The sequence below is a fragment of the Pseudonaja textilis genome, chromosome 3 (genome assembly GCF_049901715.1).
Source record: "Pseudonaja textilis isolate UNSWEBS1 chromosome 3, rPseTex1.2, whole genome shotgun sequence".
Lineage (NCBI taxonomy): Eukaryota > Metazoa > Chordata > Lepidosauria > Squamata > Elapidae > Pseudonaja > Pseudonaja textilis.
Genome location: NC_141992.1, coordinates 116,178,691 through 116,203,068, shown reverse-complemented (window position 1 = coordinate 116,203,068; position 24,378 = coordinate 116,178,691). Strand labels below are relative to the sequence as shown.

Sequence of the window (24,378 nt, the reverse complement as noted above, 5' to 3'; positions counted from 1 at the left end):
TAACTATAATTCTTATTTAGAGCTTCATTCTAACCCATGTTTAGTACGTTCAGTTAATCTTGCTATTTCCTGAAACCTATTATCTGTGTTATTATTTCTATTGGCTTCGAACATTTTTTTTGTATTAAATTTAAAGTTATAGTTTTTATCTTTCTAGCGGCTAGCTAAGGCTGTCGGTGGAAAATGCAGTATTCCAAGAAGACCACAAGATGCTACAAACGAGTGTTTTAACTAGGTTTCAGAAAAGAGAATGCAACACTTCCAAATTATATTACAAGTCATAAGAAAGACAATATTATATCTGAATGCTCAGTTGAAAGAATGAAAGAATGAGAATGCACAAAAAAAGTAAATTAGATTGAGGACCAAATCAAACAGCACAATGTTCTTGACTTAACATTTTACCTATTTCCATAGAGACAGAAAACTTCCTGACGCAAAATTGTTCTCTGCTTCAGTGTTCTTGGAGTGCTCCAGGTTTTTGGAAATCCCAAACTTTTCACAGAGAATTCTGGAAAGAATACTTGTGTTTCTTACCCAGTCCCTTTTTCTGGCTTCTCTACCATTGCGACCCTTCTCTGTAGAGAGAGAGATTAGGGATATCTCCCCTTGGATACTTGATAGAGAAAATTTTGTTTCCAGCAAGCACCCTGCAGTTTTGTGAATGCCTAGCAAGAAGGCCTAATCACAATAGTCTTCAAACTATTTTTGTTTCATTTTGCTGAATCTAAACTTCCTTAGGTAAACCTTTCCAATTCTTGAATCGAATGGAACTATGTTGCATGGTGGGTGTTATTGCTACTTATGTTGATTTCATACCGCACACAAACCTTGGATGCCACTCAGGATTTAAGTTCATGACCATCTATCTTGTTGGTCACATGATTATTTTAATATTTGGATTACCTCATACCATTAGGTTGTCATGGCTCATCATGAACATCTTTTTTACCATGGGTCAAGACTATTTTTCCATTTATTTCCTAATTTCTGAAAAATCTTGTCTCACTACTTAATTACATTGGCTTTAATACATTTGCCTTTTGGTTAATTGTAGTTGTTATTGCTCACATTTTAACAAAACATTTAGCAGTTAAATTTAGTAAGATTACATATTTTAAATTGACAAAATACCCATCAACTTAAAAAAATATTTTTCAGATAAGAAAGTTTTAGCATTTAAGTTGGGAACAAAAACCACTAAAGGAAAAAAAAAGCCATATTTCAAGTAAAATAAACACTATCCTTTCATGAACTGCAATTCTATTTTATTATAGTTGGTAAGCATTATAAACAATACAGTTAAAATTATACTTAATATCACAGTGAGTCTGTTCAAAAACACAAACACAACATGATTGAAAATAGTTCAGGTCACAGGATCTAAAAACAAATAGTCAGTACAAATGTCAACTATTTGAATTGGTCATGTCAGAAAACCTGGTGGTGTACCATTCTGGAGATGGCTATTAGATTAAGAAATACCCCACCTTTTCCTGTATATTTTGTGTTCCTTTCCTCCCCATCTTTTAACTGCGACTATTATTATTTATTGGTTTATAATTTTAATGCCTTCTGGCTTTAATGCTTATAAACTGCTGATGTTGACATCTCTTGGCAAGATGAGCAGCATATAAATCAAATAAATAAATAAACAGACACTGTAAGAAATACTAGAATTCCATTTTATTGATATACAGTAACAGAATCTTGAAAACCTGGTGTTTTTACCTCCCATCCCTTTTTTTTTTTAACTAAAAAGAGTTAATCTTGAGTTTCTTTTGTTTTCAGTTTTCCTGAGCAAAAAACATGATTTAGTAACAGCTGCCACATGGTTTCTTTAAGTCGATCTCTGTATCCCTCTAATAAGGAATTAAAACTGTCATGGCAATCTGGGTGAAGACCAAGGTGGAGACCAGGCATACTTTAGCTCTGGGGCTGCTTGGAGGAGGATCTCCTTAGGTGATCTGATTTGTTTAGCTCACTTTTCATGAAAAGCCATCACAAATACGTACAAATCTACATTTGCTTCCGTTGAAATCTCTCTGATATGACTTCTAACTTCCAGGAAACCAAAATTAATAAGAGTTGGAGGCATATCTGCTTACTGTATTGCTTACACGTTAATTGTTGATTTAACAATTGTTTAATAAAAAGACTAGACAGCCAGTTTAGTGGTTAAGGCATCAGGTTAGGAACTGTGAGACCAGGAGTTCTAGTCCTACAATGTCTCTCTCAGTTCTAGGAAGGAAGTGAGAGCAAGCCACTTCTGAAAACCCTTGCCAAGAAAACTGCAGGGACTTCTCTGGACAGTCTCCAAGAAGTGAAAATGACTGAATGGAAGTAAAATAAAAAACAATAAGTTTATTTCTTCTCCAGATGAAGAACAAAGGCTATAAGGCCATTAATCCGTACTCTTTTAATCTACACAGCTTTGCTATTGAGAAGCAGAAGGCTCCTGAACTGCTTCAAGAAGCTGAAAGCTGAGACTTCTACAAAACAGGATTTGCCATATTTTTCTTCCCTAATATCCTTTTCTACATGACAAATGGAAATACTCAGTCACTTATGGTCCACTGGTTGGGATAATGGGAAAAGAAAGGTCGCATGTTTCATCACTTGGCTGCATCAAAACAGATTGGTATCTATTTTGTGTCTTCCCCAATAACCACTCACCATTTTGGTGAAGAGAACAGAATTGAACTTGGGTCAGGAAAGGCCTTTGATCAAATCTCAACTCAACCACAAATGACACGCAGCAACCTGCCATAACTTATTGCAAAGGTCTGTGCCTATTGTGCCTGAAAAGAGTACCTCCATATTCCATCAACCTCAATCTTACTCTACTGTAGAGGAAAATCAATTTTACAGCCCACAAAACAGTTATAGTGTTAAGCAGGCTTAAATCTAAATTTGCTCTTACCATGTTTGTAATGCTGTTGAATTATGACCAGTACCTTAAGTACTTGGTTTTAGCACTAATGATGATTCTGCAACTAGCCTTCCTTTTTTCCTATTACTTCACGGGTGTCAAACTCGCTGTGTCACATTGATGTCACATGACATATTGCAACATTTTTTGGCCTTTGGCATGTGAGGTCAGGAAGGTTAGTCGTCACTGCCCTAAATAATACTTTTTCAGTTTGCAATAATACATTTGGTTTGAAATCTTGCTTATAAAGTCTTGGGTTTACAGGTCTTTCCCACTGGGACTTAACCATCACACAAACACGGCATGGCATCTTCTTTTTTTCCTGCCATTTCATGTCATTCCCTACTTATGAGGGAAACAACTTTCAATTATTCTTACGTCGATCAACCTGATAGCAATGGCAACAGTAATGTTTCCCCCTTTATTACAAACCTGTCCATGAGCGGCCACAATAATGTTAGGCTTCTATATTCATTGCCTTGAATGACTGGCATTGATTGAGAACAGAAACAAAAGAGGCAGGCAAGACATCAGCAATGGGAACAGCACATTTCAGGTCACTATTGTGTCCTGGGACCTCAAGGCTTGGTGGATAAGACTACCTCAGCAATGAGGAAAGGTTACAGATAAATGAACTCCCTCCCCTCCGCCCCCCCCGAAATGAGGTACTGCCTAATCGTAAACATACTTTAGGGGGAATCAACTGGGATTTTTGAATTGCCAACATGCAAATTCAATTCTTGGCAGTTTAATTCTCAGTTAGTTCCAAGGACGTTGATCCAACGCCCCACTCCTGAGATAAAACTCTGAGCAGCCTATGCGTTTCTATTTTCTCCTAATTCTCCTCTTACGAAAGCGGTAAAAACAGCCCCAATATTGCTCATTTTGCCTCAGTCTTAGAGGAGGGAGAAGATTTCGAGGCAGCAGAGAAGCGTGTCCCCCATTCCCCCACCCCCGCTCTCTCACACCCCCCGCTTCACGTGTGAGGAGGAGCGGCCCGAGCGTGCGTCCTCTTTTCTTTGCCGAACAATCCCAGGACCGGCGCGCGGCTGAGCAAGGTGCCCGGGGGGCGCTTGTTACACGCGCCGCCGCCGCCGCCCCCGCCGCGCACGGGCAAGTAAGTGGTGGCGGTCGGGAAAGAGGGGGCGTGGCGACCTGGAGTCGGACCCCCCCCTTCTGTCCCGGTCCCGGGGGAGGAGGAGGCTGGCGGCATCGGCATCACGTGGACCCCACTCCCATCTTCTCCCCCTCCCCCTGCCTCCATCTCCCCCTCCCTTCCCTTTGTTGTAGCCCGAGCGGTAGCGGCGACGCTGGCAGTAGCAGCGGCGGCGGCGGCATAGACGACGCCAGCAGGAGCAGCGCACAAAAGGGGCGCGGGGAGGCAAGGCTGTCCCTGCCGGCTCCCGGAAGCCTGAGGAAAAAGGAAAACACCAAACAACCCGCCAGAAAGCGAATTCGGACAAGGACGAGGCGGCCCGGGATGCGGAGCGCTGGCTGGCAGCAAGGCCGGTGGGTCCGCGCTCCTCCCGGCGGCGCCCATTGAGACCCAGAAGGGCCTCCGGTCCCCCCTTTGCAAGCCCTCGCCATGGCGGCCACCGCCCGGCCCCGGACCTCGCCCGGCTGCAACCACGCCGTGTTCCTCATCCTGGCGGTGGCTCTCTGCACCCTCGGTCCCGTCCGGACGTCCAATCCTCTGTCCCCCGCCGCCGCGCCCGCCGCTGATTGCGCCGGCAAGGGGAAGGCGGGCAGCAACTGCTCAGGTAAGCTGCAGGACCGGCGGGTTGGGCTCTTGGGCGGGGAGTGGAGGGAAGGGTTGGACGGCCCACAAGCGCTCCTGCTGCCCACGCCCGAGCATCCTTCCTTCCTTCGTGGCTTACCTTCCCCGTCTTTCGCGCCCTTAACCGCTCGGGGGTGGGTGGGCTTTCCGCCTCAAAACGCCCATCTGGGCACACCACGCCGCGCCACATGGGCTCCTTCCTCCTTCGTTCTCGTCCATTCCCCCGCCCCTTCCTTCCCTTCCATGCTTAATAGCTCCGTCAGTAACCAGCCCCATCTTTGTCTTGCCTTGTCAGTCACACTTTTGAAAACCATCACGCCACTTTCCTGCCTGCCTTCTCTCCCTCCTCGCCCCCACCACCCCTCGAATTCCCCGCGCCACGTTCCGGTTCCGAAGAGCGAGAGCCGCCGGAATTCGGAGGCACTTTGCTCCGCTGTCGACATGCACGGGATTTCAAGCACTGGGGGTGGGGGGGGGAGAACAGGGGACGATTGCTGCCTCTTAATATGCCGCGAAACAGGTTCCGCGCAGGCTCTGCCTCCTTCCTGCTAGTTTCACCTGATCGATCTGGTTCTGAGTCTCTCTACCACACGGTGTGCAAAATAAAGAAGAGAGGTTGCCCATTGCAGGGCAATCCCAACTCGCCAGGAACCCGCTTGCCCAGAGCCATCGTCAGGTTGTGCAGGTGGACATGGATGGAAGTGGGTCAAGAGCTTAATTTCAACCAGTCTGCTTTTGGACCCAAGGTTTGTCCTTGGGCTAGAGAATATGATGTTCATACAGGGATTGCATCTGATTGTTTTTAGGTAAGTTATATAGAATTGCACCTGCAAACGACCACCTCTTTAGGTGCAGTTCGATAACTTACCTAAGAACAAGATGTTGTTCAGTCAGTCTTCCTTTCTAAATAGAAATGCATGGGATTATCTTCGAAATGTTATTCACTACTTCATAGGCCAACACTATATGTATATTCCAAAGTAAGCAAAATTTGCCTGGGCTTGCTTTCAGGTATTGTATGCAGTAGGTTTTCACTAGCAACACCTTTTAAAATTTGCTTACTTGGAAGTAAATCCCACTGACTTTAGTGACACTGAAACTTATGCACGGGCCTGGGTTGAAGAAGATTTTCTTTTTTTCAGTTCAGATGTGTGTGCTTTTTATTGTGGAAGCTGAACACTGCCTGGGTGCAAAATCACACTGGCCTGTAAAATCTCACAAATTATCATCCACATCTCTTTTTTTATACAAAGGTCTCAACAGAAGCTCCACCTTCTTTCCCTCTTTGCCTTTCACACCCATGCATTTCAGAGCCCTGTGCTCCTTCGGACATGAATATGGGAAAGTAAATCTGGGAATGTGAACATTGACCTTGTGCGGGCAGTGAGGGGGTCAACAATTCATGCCCCTGGAACCACTGGCCAGGTGATACGGGTTCATTTCCTATTGCTGGAAGATATACTGCACTGTTTGTGCAGCTCTGATTTCAAAGTTGTACTTTTTTAGTTGTATCTCAAGAATGGAAAATAATTTCTGTTCAAAAGTCAACAAAAGGAAAAACAAACAAACAGGTAGCATCTCTTTTGTTTCTCTCTCCTGAATACATATCGGTCTTATCACCACAGTTACTGCATCCATACTCAACACTTTCCCGCTGTTTTTTTCACCCGTTTCTTAAAAAGATTGCCTGAGAAACTCCAAGTGTGGAGATGTTGCTTCTGTAACCTGTTTAGATAATTGACCTGCTTCTTGTCAAGTCTGCAGCATTAATAAATATAATACAAGCTCCTAGATCAATTCTAGCCTCTATAATCTAGAAAGACTTATTGTAAAATACTTTTGTGATGAGAACAAATGTAATATTTTTTTAAAAATGCCTTGTCTAAATGGTTACTTTATTCTTCATTCAACACCTTGCAGAAATCAATGCTGTTTTTTTAACCTCACATTTATTTTTAAAAGGTTATCTTTCCAAATTAGTAGTACTTAAATAGATGCAGGAAATTACAGGACATTAAACTTATAATTGGGATTGTGTTTCTAAAAATGATGTTTTTCTTAAGCATATTTCTAGTTCATTGTTCCTTTTGACTAGAGCTTTGCCTTCCTCAAAGCATTCTATCTGTCATTTTTGTATGTTTTTTTCTTCCTCATTTGAAGAGCATGGATGATTGCTCTGAAAGGATTGCTAGTAGAAATTACCTGCAACTGCTAGAGCCAAATTCATGAGAGATTCATACGAGATTCTTCTTTCCAATCTCATTCTCTTCTCTGAGAGATGAAGACGGCTTTTTAAAACAGCTTTGAGCACTTGATACAGTACTCTGTTTTGGTAGCTTGTTATTTATTGACAGCACATTTCCCTGGCTTTTTCAGGAATGAATTCCAATATAGCCTTTAAAAAAAAAGCAAGTTTGTGTAGGATTACAATCTTAAGTTTGCAGTCTTTTTGAGACTTGCTAAAGAACAAATTCTATAGGAAATATCAGAATTAACCTTAAACATATACTGTATAGGTTTGGGTTGAGTTGACTATCAAAAGAACAGGCAACTAAGGCCCTAACCAGGTGTAACAATGGAATGATCTATGTTTGGAATGTTGAAGCAAAAAGAGGAAGAGAATGTGGAACTCTTTCTTTCCTGCAGATTTCCTCCAAATTTGTAAACGTTCTGAATTTGGCTCCCACACCAACAGGTTTAAATTACAATGAGAAGAAATTAGTGAATAGGGAGGAATAGCTGCAAATTTTATAAACCCTGTAGCATTAAGCATATATCTAAGGTTCTAGTAAGTGACTTATTTCCATGTAGACAGGCATAGGCTAAAACTATTTATATTGCACTATGCCTTCTTTGTCATCTTTGTTGTAGACAACTCTGACAATGGTAGTTGGTGTGGTTAGTAATTTCTAGAAGCAAAAGTCATCCCACAATGTAAATTTTACCTCTATTTGTTCCCTTGATCCTTGCTTGTTGAGTTTCTCATGCCCTGTAGCATTAAGCATATATCTAAAGTCTAGTAAGTGACTTATTTTCATATAGACAGGCATAGGCTAAAAATATTTATATTGCACTACGCCTTCTTTGTCATCTTTGTTATAGACAACTCTGACAATGGTAGTTGGTGTGGTTAGCAATTTCTAGAAGCAAAAGTCATCCCACAATGTAAATTTCACCTTTGTTTGTTCCCTTGATCCTTGCTTGTTGAGTTTCTCATGCTGTGATTATAGACATGTTGATGGTGTATTTGAGCAAAGTGTTGCTCTTGCATGCTTTACTTGGATTCCTTTTTCATTCACATAATGACTTACCATGTTTTGTGCAAAGAAAGATTAGTAGGTTAATTTGCTACTGTTAAATGCCAGTTTGTCCAACCAAGCTTATATAGCTTGCATGCTGCTTGGGAAAGTCAAATGAGATTTATTTTAAAAAGCTGGCAGACAAAGTAGATTTTTGGACCTGATATTTCTCTATAATGCCTATAAATATACCAGTGCTATTTTAAATGAAGAGAAATCACATGCATTCAGCATAAAGAACAAGAAAACAAAATTGAACAGTATAATATAAAAGACAAGTCTGCAAAGGTTTTGTTTTACTTGTGTAATTGGAGAACATATTCTGCAAATTATAATACTTAGTATGGAAATATCTCCCAAGGGTCTTCTTTATATTCAGAGCTGCTTAATTTGGATACAACACAGACTTTCAAATCTAATTAATTTATCTAGTGTACACTAGGATGCTGTAGCTGATGTTCTTTTCAAAGTATAGTTTCTGCCTTTTTCACTGTGAGGTTTCTGTGTCCAGTAATGATGAATTACCTTTTAGAGAACCATGTTTCCCACTTTTTTTATATTTCCTTATGCAGATATTTGATAATAAGTCATAGAGATGCCTTATGACCTTAACTATAATTCCTTCTCTTTTCTTTCCAGTTATCCAAATAATCCATTATTCTTTATGTACACTCTCCCCCTTCCTTCTGACTTAATCTCTCATTGTACTGATGATATTTGACAGAATTACAAGGCAGTGCCAGAATTATATTTGCATAATCCATTCTAACATTCTTCTTCCCTCAGAATCTCTTGTCCTGGCATGAGTAATTCTAGTGGATTCCTCCCTGGATCATGTTCTATTATTCAGACATCTTTGTATGGCAATTAAGGTATAATGAGTAAGACACTAATTAAGATCTTAATGGGAAAAAACCCTTTCAAATGAGCATGGCAGTTTCAAACTCTTTCCCTAAGTAGTTTGGTTGAATTAGATGATAAAATATCTAATGGAACTTCAAGAGGCAAAATTCCTTATATTCCTTAACTGCTAGCCATCTTCTTCCTCACAACCAACATGGCTGGAGGAAGCAAGGAGATGGGTTATTTTTTTTCTGTAAATCTTATTAACCTACTTTATGATTAAATAATTTTAGATTATTGTATAGTCTCATTCCATTCACATCAGTGAATGGATTCTATCTTCCTTGCCTAAAATTTTAGCTGTTCAGTAAATCTAATTTCAAAGTTAACTCCATCCACCTCTTCAGATACTTGGCTACTGCTATATCATTTATATATACTTTTTCTTCTACTGAAAATAAAATTTAGGTAGAGTTCATGGATTTTCATCAGTCTTTATTGAAATGCAGAATGTGGCTTTCCCCCTTTATTCATGTTAAAAAATTAGGGATAGGACAGTAAACAAAGATAGTGACAACCTCATGATAACCAATTTCACATTTTTCTTGCTCATAACAAAATGTTTTCTAAAAGCAAGATGATCTCAGTTAAATAACTGGTCAATAGATCTGGTGTAGTTTCAAAGGCAATGGAGAGCAATGATATATTGAGATTGCATTTATATTAATTTAAATAAATGATATCCTTCTGCTGATAAAACTGCTACCAGCAGCAAGAGAGGGCAATTTCCATTGCCAGTTGTAGGCTGTGAGAAAACATAGCAGATCTGTTCTCAAACTGAACTTCTGAACTGTAGTTATAGGGCAAGAGAAATGGAGCAGATCCTCTAGCTCTTGGTTGATGCCAGTCTAAATTTCCTTTAGCTGCTATAGTGTTCTCAAGAGGGAGGAAGCATGGAGTGGGAAAAGGGGCAGCAATGGCCTCCTTGATTCAGAACAGTTATTCTGCTTTTTTTTAAAAAAAAAGTTTTAGAAAGAAGTGGATGGTGATGATAATGAGAATGTAGCTTCATGACACTGCATCTTTCAGCCGTGCTGGAAGTAAAATGAGGGCATTAGCACACCTAGCAAGACCTACCATCAATGCTGCATGCAGAAGGAGGAAAGTGAATTGTGATACTCCAGTGAATCTTCTATGTCAGATTGGTTCAGGCATAACACCAAGTGATTTATTTGTTTTTGATTTAATCTGGTGGCTGACTTCATCCTTTTAGGCTTATCTGGATGAGCTACAGTGCAATACTGTACATGCATCCAGTACCGTTATTTTGACTGGGTATTGCCCTCTAGAAGTGATTACCGAGTTTGCACTCAGTTGGTTTTTTTCCAGTGTTCAGGGGGAAAATGATTCAGTGTGCTCTATCAATTCTTAATCCTTCCTATGTGTTATAGAAACAAATAAAAGTAATCATGATCTTCTTAAAATGCATGCACTTTTTTGCTAATTGCTAAATGTAGTTTCAATTGTCAGGTTTACTTGGGAAATTAAAAATATTATTTTTAGAAACCATATTGTTGGTGGTGGTGATAGTTTCATTTTTGAACAAAAACATAAGAAAGGCTTGCTGAACTAAATTAAAATCAGTAAGAGCAGTGCTTTTGGGAAGGACGGGAGAGTAAAATCCCCCTCCTCCTTATGTACCTCAAAAGCTAATACTGAGAAATATACTGCCAGTATATATAACCCATCATAACTAGCAATTGTTGATACTCTGCCTTCTATTTACTTGATCCTTTTTAAAGTTGTCCAAGTAGGTAGCTGCTACTATATTTTGCCATACCAAATGTCATAATGACAATATTTGATATATGGAAGTATTTCCTTTTATCTCCATGTTTGGAAATAGATTATGTTACTATTAAAACCAAAATGGTCTTCTGCTGTTAGCCTGGTAACCACATAAATTGGCATACTTTTCAACATGCAAAGTCTGTGCCCACTAAATTTGATCTTTCTAATATTTTCTGGAAAGCCTTTTACTGCCTTTTTTCCTCTTGGGTCTTCTGCTAGTTTTCCATTCAAAGGGCTGATAATCTCCCCTTCTGTTTATCTTTAATCTCAATGCAACATCAGATGCTTTTAAGCTATTTATTAATTTCTACTGTTTACTCCATATGGACTGTTCATTATGGGAATAGTTCTCTGCCTAATTTGATGAACAATTTTAAACAGCTTGCTTACATGTAGAACAGTAAAGTATATTTTCTATCTGAAAAACAATTTTCTTAGAGTTGATAAATATTCCAGTATGAAATAATCATAAAATCTATTTCTGCTCTTCAAATACTACTTTTTCCTCAAAGTCTATTTAAGAGAAACCCAAAAAACGCCATTCTATAACAATGCATTAATAATGACATATGGGAAATAGAACTAATGAAGTAGGTCACAGAATAATTAAGTGTTACTGAAGATGAGAAATAAGGGAATCATGAACTTTTCTGACAGATGATGCCAATAATTGAAAGATATCATCAATTATTTCAATGGACAAGTAGCCACAAGTTACCACTTTAGAACATGCTTCTTGGCTGCCTCCTTTTCATGGTTTTAGTATTTATAGAAGTTCAGATGAAATTGCAAACTCTTCCAAGGTTTATATTTTCACTTTGGATTTAAAGAGATGAATGAGATATTCAGGTCCAGGCAGATGTTGTAGAAACATGGTGTCTGTCATGTAGTTCTTACTGTAGGTACAAGAGAAGGAGAACTTTTGGAGAGGAACCATTCCTAGAGGGATAAATGAGGGTGTTACTTGTTCCCTGATGATTGCTTTTTTCATCAATGCCTCTATCCAGTACTTTGCTTGGAGATACAGCAAATACTTGCTTGAGGAATCCAAGTAAGGAGTGATAACTAAAGGGGAATGTCAATGAATGGGACAATTGACAACAGAAGTAGCCAAAAAAGCATGATCCAAGTAGGAAAAATTGGGTCATGCTTTTTTGGCTACTTCTGTTGTCAATTGTCCCATTCATTGACATTTTCTTATTGCTTAACAGCCTGTGGAATTTCCAGGCCCTTGAAAAGAGAATCATGAACTAACTGCCGTTTATTCTAAAAAGAAATTTTAAAAAACCCATGGAAAAATCTCTAAATTAGAACGCTGATTTGAAATAATATCAAAGACATTTCAAATAAAATATATTTCACTGACACTGGTAATTCTGTGTATAGTCAGCACTACCTCTTATCTTTCTTTAGATACTTGTTTTTCCTGAAACTCCTCAGTTATAGTCAATAGAGATATTCAATATGTATTGAAAGTGTGTTGCATTGTGCAGTCTAAAGTGGTAGACAGAGCATTGATGTCGCTCTGGGAATGTATAGAACTTCTGCCTGATTCTGGAGAGTAAAAACATTTGCAATTGCGACTTGGATTGAATGGAAATCCCATAATGGATTGTTCAGTAGTTACAGTTAGAAACATTATTATATGCTTGACCTTTTTCAGTCAAGACATTTACAATTATACTTACTGAAATATCTAAATTCATATCCCAAACATCCATATTCATATCCAAACCCAAATTTGTAATAGTAAACTAGGGTTTACTAGAGTTTGTTAATGGAGGTATGGCTTTGAAAGACCATGTGCTTACTCAATTGAGTCCAAATGACTTTAGACAGTTCTTGCCTACAATATAATACATAAAGTGAACATTCTTATGTAGCAAAGCCTTATTAAATACTGTATAGATTTATGGTATACTTTAATAAATAAATAATAGGTTCTCTGTGCAAATAGTATCTTGAAAACTTGACAATATTTTAAATATTGGTTGCATACAAAGAGAATAATTACATATTTTAACTACATTTAGTGGGAATACAATTTCATAGCCTATATTTGGGAACCTAGTCAGTTGTTCTAGCCCATCATTATCTTCTGCTATTTCTAAACAGATATCGAATACTCCTTGGATTATTTAAAACTGCAGGAGAAGCTGTTCAACAATTCATTTTCAACCAATAATAAAACAAGACTCTGTAGTCTAGAGATAAAAAAGACTGCTTTACACATAAGTATATTAAAATGGGAGGTGTAAATAAATGCTCAATGGCACTAATGCATTCGTTAAGCTAAATTCTACTTAAGATTGCTAAGAAATTGAACAGAGCCATATTTGAAAGTAATAATATAAGGTGACTAGTCAGTATTCAGGAAAGTTAGAAGGACCAGACATCAGGTAGCTGACTCAACGGAATGGGAAATAGCAAGGGAATAAAAAAAAAAAGGTTTGCTTTTATTTTGTTGATTACAGCAACCATTTTGATGGGTAGATTTTACCAATACTCGGAACATAATGGGTGTAGCCTAATGGGTGTACTAGAACATCTGATTACTCTTCAAAGGGATTTCTCATTCTCTGCCTAGTGTGAACTATATGATGTGTCCCTTTAACTTTTCTGATGGTTAGAAAGCTAGAGAACACAGTCATTCCTAAGGGTACAAGCCTTTCTAGCCTTTAGAACAGGGGCATTTGCTGGAAAGAGGGCTGGAAAAATTGAGAGAATGCCAATCTTTCGAGCCTTCAGAACAATGGCGTTTACTCGCTTTCCAGCACTCTTCTGTGAGCAGAAGAAAATGCCTCTGTTGGGCTGAAGAAGTGGAATTTTGGGGATCCAAGCCCAGTTTCTGCAGCTCATTGGAGGGGCTGAGCTCCATTCAGCAGGCAGCCCCCAGAGAGAATATCCTCTCAGCAAGTGGCAGCAGCTTGCAACCTTCCTTGCTGGTCTTCTCATTTACTTTCTGGGGAAGCTGGCAGAGAAGATTGCAAATGCTGGCTGCATGATCACAAGGTACTTGGCAACTGGTCATAAGAGCAAACTGGTTGTCAGGTATCCCAGTGTTCTGACCAAGGCTTCCTGAGATATCAACAAACGCACATAAAATCCAAGACCCTTTATTTTAGTTTAATGGCTGTGAATTATCGTCATTCACGGCTATAATTAATACAAGGGATGTCTGCCAAACTTCTTCAAGAGACGTCTGATAAGAACGCACCTTATCTTACTTGAAGTGCTGCCAACAACTAAAGTCCCAATTAGTCTTTCCAAAACCAAACAGAGAACAAATTAACCACAGAGCTTTCAGAGTCCAAACCGATCAGAGCAAATGACATTGCTTCCTGCAAAGGTTTTCCTACCTTTGCACTTCCTTTATACCTTTATGGGAGGGGCAGTCACCTCCAAGCCTTACTCCTGAGTCGCCCCGTTTATCTTAGCTGCTCTTGCCTTCTGGAAGCTCTGCGCACACACACACTGGGAACAGGCTCCCCTTGTTCCTCCGCCTCGCTGCTGCTAGATACTGGAGGCTCCGGAGTCAGCACATAACTCCCAGATGGTCCTGGCTCCATCTCTGTATTGGATGCAGGACCCTCGTCTGAGTCCTCCCCAGACACCTGGACTGGTCCCTGTTCTTCCCTACTGTACGATTCTGCTGCTGTCTGCACAGGCTGCCGGTGAACCACAACACCCAAATGCAGAGTGATCAGATGGGTGGTGGTGCGATGTTTTAGGATGGTGATGTGTATCTTTCTTGCATTCATTTAACTTAAAAAACTAATATATTTTAAGACTGGGAAGATTGGAAGGGATGACAACTGAAGTAAACACTAATTATATGAGATACATAGGCAACACTCATTTGTTATCTGAAAGTAAAGAAGACTTAGAAGTTGTGATGATAATGAAAATAAAACAATAAAATGAAAATATGGGTTACAGTAATGATAAATACTAAGGGTGCAGTGACAACTTCAACTGCACACTTTTTGAAGTTACAGTTAATTGTGAAAGAGTGAAGGTGGTACATCAAGTTTTTTTTTGAGCACAAGATTAGATAAGATGGATGGTGTTTGAGAAATGAAGAGGGTGGAAGCAATGACAAACGATACCATGGAGGATTGCTATCTTTCAATGAAAACAGTTAAAATAATGATTATCTACAGCTATGACTTGACAGGATAAGAAATGTAGATGCTTTTCATTTCTGTTTTTGAAGGTGTTTACTAAGAGTACCATGAATTGAAAGAAGAATCAATGAATCATTCCTAGACTGAAAAATATCTGACTGTGGCTTTGAGATGCTGATCACTGAGAGAAACATAATTTAGACAATTTATATTAATAAGCAGGGGGCTAGAAAAAATAACTAGCTTGGCAAGGTAAAGGAAGTAGAAGAAAAAGACAATAGATAATCTGGATGGATGGTGTGAAAGACATTACAGTGATGTGGAAGAACTACAAGTTACTATTAAAGAAGTTCAGGATGGCAAGCACATCTTATAATGTCTCAAAGAATTAAATCTGACTTAATGATATTTAACTAACAGAGAGCTGGTAGATAGAGGAGTTGATTCTAAAAGAGATTTAAATAAACGTTAACACTATTGTTAAAATCAGCAGGATTTAAATTCTTAGTTTTGGCTTGATAATTCTATTCTTTTCTTGTATTTCATGTTAATTTTCTTTGTTCAACCACCTGAAAATAGGTTATTCAACTTTTATTTTAGTTTAGATTAATGTAAATCATGCAGCTGAGAGGAGGGAATTAGATTAAGAGGTAGGAAGAAAGGGAGATATATGAGAAAATTTTCCAAGGCTGAGGAGAAGTTTGAATTTTGTTATTTCCATGTGTTCTAACCATGTTCACTAATCTCAATAGCACTTCAATAATTGTTGTCCTTACATAATTCATTTTCAATTCAAACAAAATTTATTTTGTAAATAGTAATCTACATTATTAATATTATTAGTTTGATTAGTATCAGTTGTCTTTTTATAATCAATCCAGACCATATGTAAAATTTTTTTTTCATGTTTTGCAATTCTCCAAAGCCATTTTATCTATCTTTTGTTCCTCCACTATTCTGATTATCTCTTTTCTGTTTACTGGAAAGATGTTACTTTCTTCTAAATAATTTTGGATGTTGTTCACTATTATGTCAATGAGTAATTTAAACATTTTAGGCAAGAATGTTATCAAGTAGTTTCCTGGTTTCCTCTTTCTCAGCCAGTCCTTGAGTATTGAAGATTTGTCTTTAAATGAATCCAAACTCCAACTCCTCTTTAGGACAATGATGGTTTATTCAATATAGCATCAAACAACAAATACTCTAATCAGGCAAGAGTTGGGTTTGAGTTTGGTCCCTTTCCTTTTATCATAATTATCATGAGACACACCCCACCACACCCAGGCCTATAAGCAATTCTAATTCTGGCCATGCCTAGCCCATTATCCCTAAATGCTATTAACTCTATAACATGTCTACATCCCTACCTTATTCCGACCCTCATTAACTGATCCCCACCTGGTGCCATCTTTACCATGTTTTAACCTAAGTCCTAATTACCACCTATATGTGCCCCAACCCACTTTAACAATATGCACCACATCAATAAAAAGCCAGTTCCAGCAACCCCACAGTTGTTGCAGAATCCATCCTCAGCTCTGCTGAGTCATTCCAAAATCATCAACCAGCACATAGCAGAAATACAGATCCAGCAGCAGCAGAGATAAGGTGACATGGCCAGCTGACTTGCTGCAAGGCATATCCAGAGCTGACGGGCTCCGGGTGAACTCGGAGCCTGACAGGTGGCCCCCTCTACCGGAGATCCGCCTGTAAAGCAATAAAAAAGGAATAATTATCACCATAGTGGTTCACATCCCCCCCCCCCATGGGTTTCCCAGGGTATTGTTTATGGAACCTCAGTTGAAGACGTGGTGCACTAATATCGATGTGGCCAACCCATGATGCCTCGCCTAAAGGATATCCCTTCCATTTTACTAAATATTGTAGACCTCCTCTATATATCCGTGCATCAATAGTAGACTCTATCTCATAACGATCTGCCTTCACTGGACCAGGTAACCGATCATGGGGATTACATCTTCCAGATTTAATGAGACTAATATGGAATACTACGTGGACCTTTTTGAACTGTGGCGGTAAGTTCAACTGTACTGTAACAGGATTAATCACCTGACTTATGGTAAAGGGTCCTATATATTTGGGGCCCAACTTTTTTACATGGGACACCCAACTTCAGATAATTGGTGGACAAATATACTAAATCTCCCATTTGAAATGGTGGGTGATCACTCCGTTTCTTATCAGCATGTGTATTATAAGCTTTAAATGCCTTATGTATAGCTTCATATACATTTCTTCAAGTTTCTGTGATCTTCGTATACCAGGTGGTAGCAGTGGTAGGGTTGTCCATCATCTCAGATAATTCAGATACAGCTACGAAATCCATTCCATATACAACCTTAAAAGGGGTGTGTTCTGTGCTGCTATGTACTGCGTTATTATATGCTACTTCAGCAAAAGGTATTAACGTAGCCCAGTCTGTCTGCTGGTATGACACATAACAACGTAAGTAGCATTCTATCACCACACTGGCTCTTTATGCAGCCCCATTAGTCCTGGGATGGTATGCCATACTCAGTCCTTGCAATGACCCTATAATCTGTAAGAATTCTCTCCAAAATCGGGCAGTGAACTGTACCCCCCTATCAGATATAATCTGTTGTGGCACACCATGTAACCAATAAACATGTTTAATGAATAGACCGGCTAATTTACGTGCTGACGGAAGACCAGTACAGGGTATAAAATGTGCCTGCTTGGAGAAAAGGTCTATTACGGTTCAAATAACAGTATAGCCCCGGCTATTAGGTAAGTTACAATAAAATCCATACCGATATCCTGCCATGGACGATGAGGACCTGATATTGGTTGTAGTAATCCTAACGGTTTTCCTGGTCTGGTTTTTGTTGTCTCACAAACATGACATCCTTTAATATAGTCCTCTATATCTGTCCTCATAGTGGGCCACCAAAATTAATGTTTCACTAGATGTAATGTTTTTAAAAACCCATAGTGACCAGCCGGTTTAGTGTCATGATACTGTTTCAAGACCCTGAGTTGTAGTGTTTTTGGTATATACAATTTTGTGCCCTTCCATGCCATGCCATCTCAAATTTCACACAACATGGGATTCTCTTTCAACCATCGATCATGCTGTATTGCTTCACACAAATCCGTTGCCAATTGGGACCATAAAGAGTATATGGAACCTTGTGCCAGAATGAGAGGTTGTACCACCTCATTCACCTATTATTATATTGCGGCAAGCGGGAAAGTGCATCTGCCATAAAGTTTTTTCCCGCAGGAACAAATCGCAATATAAAATTAAAATGACAGAAATATAATGCCCAACGTACCTGTTTAGGGGACAATTTTTGTGGCGACTGTAGTGCTCAAGATTTCTGTGGTCAGTCCACAATTCAAAAGGGACTTGGACTCCCTTCTAACATATTCCTCCAGGTTGCCAAAGCCCAACAGACCGCAAATGCCTCCTTCTCCCATATAGCCCAATTTCATTCAGTAGGACTGAATTTTTTAGATGTATAGGCATACGGCTGCAGTACCCCCTTATTGTGCTGCAATAGCACCGCTCCTACTACTACATCACTAGCATTGGCTTGAACCACGAAAGGCAGATCAGGATCGGGGTGTTCAATACTGGTGAATACCCGGACTTCCGGTTTGAGCTTCTTCGGCGACAGACCGAAACCTCTCTCCGAGGCTTCGATTTGTGCTCGCCGCTGGAGCGCCCTGAGCCGGCTGGTTTCGAGGCTAAGCCACCCCGTAGAGGTGGTGAAGAGAGGGGAGACTGCCTGCAGGATTGAGGAGAGCTGCATCTCTCCTCCCCAGCTGGCCATTACTCCCTTTCCTGAAGGCAGTTGTAGCGGTGGTCAGAAATGGCCACCACAAAGAAGAACTCAACCAGAAAAGCATGTGCAGGAGGAAGATAAGAAGAGAAAGTTTTGGTTGACCAGGTCAAACAGCAAAAGCAACAAATAAGGTACCCTGGAATTTAAATTTAACAACATTGTTCCCAAAGAAGATTTTGAAGCTGCGAAGGAGAGAGAGAAGGGAAAGGATTAGGTTTTTTTTCTTCCCTTCCTTATACTGACAGCTAAGAGACTTAAGCAAGAAACTGAAAAAAAAAATCCACTTTGACATTAATAGGCATCTAAGCTGAAAATAAAAGTCAAAGGGATAAATAAAGATTTCTGGACATTTAAAAGTTTTTAAAAGCTGGAAAGGAGAAAAAAAAAAGAACAGAAGGGCAGGATCTGGAAAAATGGAGGAGACTGCCTGGAATTAAGGAATGGAACTGTAATTAAAAGAAACTTACAGTGAAATTTTAACAAGATTCCTCAAAGATACATTTTAATGGAAACTTGGTAACAAAATAATAGAACCCCAGGAAGAGAAAGTGGAAAAAAGAAGCAAGTAGAAACAGCCTTGGATTATTTGGATTACTTGTTGATTTTTGGTTTTTGCATCTTAGATGACTAAAATTAACTGGGTGGTTGTTTAAAAGTTTTTAAAATGGTATCGCTCTTAGAAGAACTGAAAACGGAACTTAAAAAATGGAAAGAAGACGCACAAGAAGGGAGAAGTTCTTTCGGCTTCGTGTTTCAATTCTTAGAAATGGAGATCTGGAACTGAGAAGCATCAAGAAACGCAGAACAAGAAGATTGGGACAAAGAAGAAGCCATCTTTAATGATCAAATAATTTTAAGTGGGGGGAAAAAAGAAAAGGGGGGAAAGAGAGTGAAAGATTTAAGATTAGAAAAAACAACCAAAAAGAAGAACAATTTGAAAGATAAGTATAATATTAGAAAGCAACAGAAGAGGGGATTACAGATGAGAGAGTTAGAAGTAGAGAGACGAGGGGATAAAAAGGGGAGGGAGAAGAAGAGGGGGAAGAAGGCAAGGAAAAGAAGTTGTAAAAGACAGAAACAAGAAATGGAGAAACAGGGAAAAGATATAAGGATTGTAACCATCAGTTTGTTTAGAGATAATGGGTGAAAATTTAATTGTAAAAGGGATTCTGCAAAGGTACATAAGATAGCTTTGTTATATTACAAATAGAAATAACTTTAGAAAATATGATGATGGATAAAATATTTATTGTAATGCAGTGGGATGTTTGTTAATAAATGAATTAAAATGATTGAGAGAATTAAAAGGGAACATTTTTAATTATTAGTAATGATTTATAAAAATATAAGTGAGAAATATGGGGGAAAAAAGAATTAACTATGGAAAGTTTATAAGTGTTCCCAAGGAAGCATCGGCTTGAACCACGAAAGGCAGATCAGGATTGGGGTGTTCAACACCGGTGAATATCTGACAATCTTATGCTGGATCTTTTTGAATCAGGTAAGCTTTGCCAGATATTAACCAGTTGTTTTTTGTTTGTTTTTTAAAATTTTATTGATTTTTAAAAACAAACATAAACAAACAAAACATAAAACATCTTTTTTGAAAGCAGCATGATCCTGGGTTACATCTCTTCGTACAGACACAAATTCAAGTTCATGCTCATTTTTATATTCCATTCCATATCTTATTACCATTCTACATTTTCTATATAGCTTCTCCCCTCTTTTAACTTTCTTAATTTTATTTTATTTATTTCATCTCAATTCAAATCATCGTACTTATATTCTTTGTCTGTCCTGTTTCAACTGTCTATTATCTTTTCTCATTAAACAAAATTTCTCCTGTAATCCCTGATTGGAGTATGTCGCCTTTGTATCTTTCCCCTAAAGTTATAACACTTAATATAATACATAACTTCCGTTCGGATTCTGCTTGGTACATTCTAAAACTACACACTGTATTTTTTTAAAAAAGAAACAATTATAAATATATAATATAATTAAAACAACAATCCATACCAATCCAATTCTATCATTAATACTAATATTCATTTAAATCTTAAACATTTTACACATTACTTTTCAAATAAGTATCATACTTCTATGGGAACACTTATAAACTTTCCATAGTTACTTCCCCCCCACTTCACTTATATTTTATAAAACATTGAGTAGTTAAAATGTTCCATTCCTTCCTAATTCAATTCTCTCATTTATTTCATTTCATTTATTTTGTTCACAAAAGTTTCACTGAATTACACTGACTATTTTATCCCACTTTTTAATCATATATTATTTCCAATTTTCTAACATTATTTCTATTACAAATATAACAATACAATCTTATGTACCTTTACAGAATACCTTTTTCAGTTAAATTTTCACCCATTATCTCTGAATAAGTCCTGTTTTTTTACATCTTGCTCCAAACCTTTGTAACTTCTATTCCTTTCCTTCTTCCCTTTCTTCCTTTCTCTCCCCTTTTTACCCCCCTGTCTCTCCACCTCCATTTCCCTCTTCTGTATTCCCCTTTTCTGTTGCTTTCCAACATTATATCCACTTTTCACATTATTTTTCCCTTTTTTGGCTGTTTTTTTAAGTCTTAAATTCTCCATTCTCTTTTCCCCCTTTCCCCTTTCTTCCCCAGATAGAGTTACTTGTTCATTAAAGATGGCTTCTTCTTTATCCCAATCTTCTTGTTGAACAGTCTTTTCTTGCTGTTTCTTGTAGACACAGATCGCCATTTCTAAGAATTGAAAAACGGAGTCAAAGGAGCCCTTCCCTTCTTGTGCCTCTTTATATTTTCAGTTCATCCAGAAGTGATGCCATTGTAGAATTTTTTTAAACAACCACCCAATTGTTTTTAGTCATTCAAATATAATTTCCAGAAATCCCAAAGTCACCAAGCAATCCAAATACACACAGGCTGTTTCTTTTTTTTTCTTTCTTCTTTCTTCACTTTCTCTTCCTGGGGTTACTATTTTGTTACAAAGTTCCAGTTAAAATGTATCTTTTAGAAGTCTTATTAGAATTTTACTTTGGATTCTTTTGAATTCCAGGCAGACTCCTTCCAAATTCTGCCCTTATTCTTTTCCTCTCCCTTCCCACTTATAGCAAAAAAATGATTTTTTAATGTTCAGAAATCTTTATTGTTCCTTTGGCATTTAATTATATTTTCAGTTTAATTACCTATTGGTGCCAAAGTGGATTTTTCTGATTTCTTATTCAGCTCTCTTCGTTGTCTACGTGAGGAAGGAGAGTGAAGAAAAAAAACTTTCCCTTTTCACTTTCTTTCGCTGCTTCCGACTCTTCTTTGGGAGTGATGTTATTTTTTATAAAATTTAAATTCCAGGGTACCTTAGTTGTTGCTTTTTATCCAAAAACTTTCACTTCTTAACTTCCTCCTGCCCTTTCTTTTCCGGTTGAGTGCTTCTTTGAGGCGGCCATTTCTGACCGCCGCTCTTACTGCCTTCGGGAAAGGGAGTTTGGCTAGCTGAGGAGGAGAGATGCGGCTCTCCTCAACCCTGCTGGCGATCTCCCCCATCTTCACCACCTCTACGGGGTGCCTTAGTCCCGAAGCCAGCTGGCTCGGGGCGCTCCAGCGGCGAGCCCAGGCAGAAACCACGCACGACCGCGGATTCCTGCTTGCCGCTGAAGCCCTGCAAACCGGAAGTCCCAGATATTAACCACTTGTTGATGTTTCCTTAATGAAATACTTCATTAATCTATTGAGCTGAAATTGAATATAAGCTACTCAGATATCTGAGCCAAAAGCCGTGCAATTGATTATTTCCAGGAGAGAGTTTTTAATTATTTTCACTCCATTTTTAACCATTTTGCTGTTACTATTTTTCCATTAGATTTTTATTAAATTTACCTTCAAATTCTTTTATCAGTCAGCATTTTTATTATAGTCTCTTTGACTTTCCCATAGAGCTTTCCAATACTGGATTGTTTCTTTTTTGTTTGGTTTCCTATTTTCAGAAATTCTAGGGCTGTATATATAGACCTGTATATGGTCTGATTAAAATGGTTGATTTTGCTTAAATTGGATGATTTGTGCTCATAGCATTCAATTTTCCTACTATTGCTGAGATTGTTGCTTAATGATTTCTGAAGCTTTCCCCATTTTTCTGGTAAGTGATTTTTTAAATTATGGTTGTCGTTTCTTCATTCTTTTTGCTCTTTCATGTTCCTTAAATTGCATCTGATCTTAATGTCTTTGTCTTAGCCTCCAGTCTGATCTGTCACTTTGGGATTGAATATGGTTTTGTTTTGGTTTATTAATTTCAATACTTTTTACCACCTTGCCCTTGTAACCACCCTTGTTGCATTTTATTTTAATGTAAAATAAGTATACAAACAAACAAATATAATAGTATCCCTTTATTATTTTTACAAATAACTCAAGGCAGTGAACCAACATACCTTCCTCCTGCTGTTTTGCCCACAGCAAGAACCTTGTGAGGTGTGTTGGGCTGAGAGACAGAGTGACTGGCCCAAGATCACCCAGCTGGCATTCATGGCTAAGATGCGACTTAAACTCACAGTCTCCACTTAAAGTGTAATGCTTTAACCACTAGAGTCTAGACCTAACTGACTTTTATTGTAAGCAAATTGATTGGTCTTTTTGATAAATGCTATTTTAATCCTTGCAAGGACCTTATATCCATCCTTCATTATAGATGCCAGATCTTTTTGGGGCACTATTTTCAGCGCTGGCAGTTTTTGTCTTTCTATGAATCATTCTGCATATGTCATATTTTTTCCTTTTCATTCCTCTTTTTGTAGAGAGGGACTATTCATATGTTGTTTCAGGACTGGCCTGTACTGGCTATGTTGTTATTACTACTTCTAAGTTATCATTTCTGAAGTTCATATTAGATTTTTGTTTATTTGATATTATAATAACAATTGTGTTATCTGAATTTCTTCTACTATTCTACTATTGTTTGGGGATCTTCCATTTTCTGAATCTTTTCCAGTTCTGCATTCCTGAATATTTTATTTCTGGTAATGAATCTCCTTTGGTTTCCTAATCATTGTTCAGTGATATTTGAGTTTGGATAATTTTTTTTCTAATGTTCAATCATTCACTTTAAGTGTTCCCATTTTGTTGGTTCCAATTTATAATAAGAGGCCATAATGGCATGATTTTCAAACATATTATGCTTTTGTTATGTCTGTACTTGTTGTTTTTCCATTAATCTTACAATCCCAGCCATAGCTCTTGAGTCCCATTGCCTACTTGTCAACAATTTCCCAGGAACTGTAACATCTGACATGATTTTAGTTGACCCGTGTGATGACTGAACCAATCTGGTATAGAATTCTTTTTCTGTTTGCTCACTGTATTAAATGAGTTGATGTATTCATTTAGTCTGTCTCTTCCACTAAGACCTGTCTAACATGAATAACCCTTCTAGTAGAATACACTATTGCTAAGAATTCTCAACCTCATCAGAGCATCACAAGCACAAGCCTCTCCCAAAACATGGGGATATGCATCAAATGGAATAAATGTTATTATGTATTTGTAATATACAGTTAGATTCACTGTCTAAAACTGGTGGAAATTTAATATTTCAAGTCCTAAAAATCTAAAAATTATTAATGTAGCATCCACAAATACCAGCACTTCCAAGCAAGGTGATTTTGGGGGGGTAAAATTAGGGTGTTTAGGTGTATACCATTATTAATAGATTATTTTTAGCCA

At 38.2% G+C, this 24,378-nt stretch overlaps 1 protein-coding gene and 1 long non-coding RNA gene across 3 annotated transcripts in view; both read left to right on the top strand.

Moving 5' to 3' along the window:
- The first annotated feature begins 3,937 nt into the window (after positions 1 to 3,937).
- Positions 3,938 to 24,378, top strand: part of TMEFF1 (transmembrane protein with EGF like and two follistatin like domains 1) — a 132,023-nt gene continuing 111,582 nt past the window's right edge. Inside the window, exons 1-2 of one of the 2 annotated variants that reach the window (XM_026700907.2) lie at positions 3,938 to 4,049; positions 4,223 to 4,692. In XM_026700907.2, coding sequence (XP_026556692.1) covers positions 4,518 to 4,692 — 175 coding nt within the window. In that variant the 5' untranslated portion in view covers positions 3,938 to 4,049; positions 4,223 to 4,517. Of the gene's footprint in view, positions 4,050 to 4,108; positions 4,693 to 24,378 lie in introns of those variants that run through there. The other variant, XM_087930687.1, reaches the window with a different exon arrangement.
- On the top strand, positions 18,536 to 19,055 carry LOC148126302 (uncharacterized). The gene is made up of 2 exons (XR_015742594.1): positions 18,536 to 18,790; positions 18,853 to 19,055. It is a non-coding gene; the product is annotated as an uncharacterized LOC148126302 (long non-coding RNA).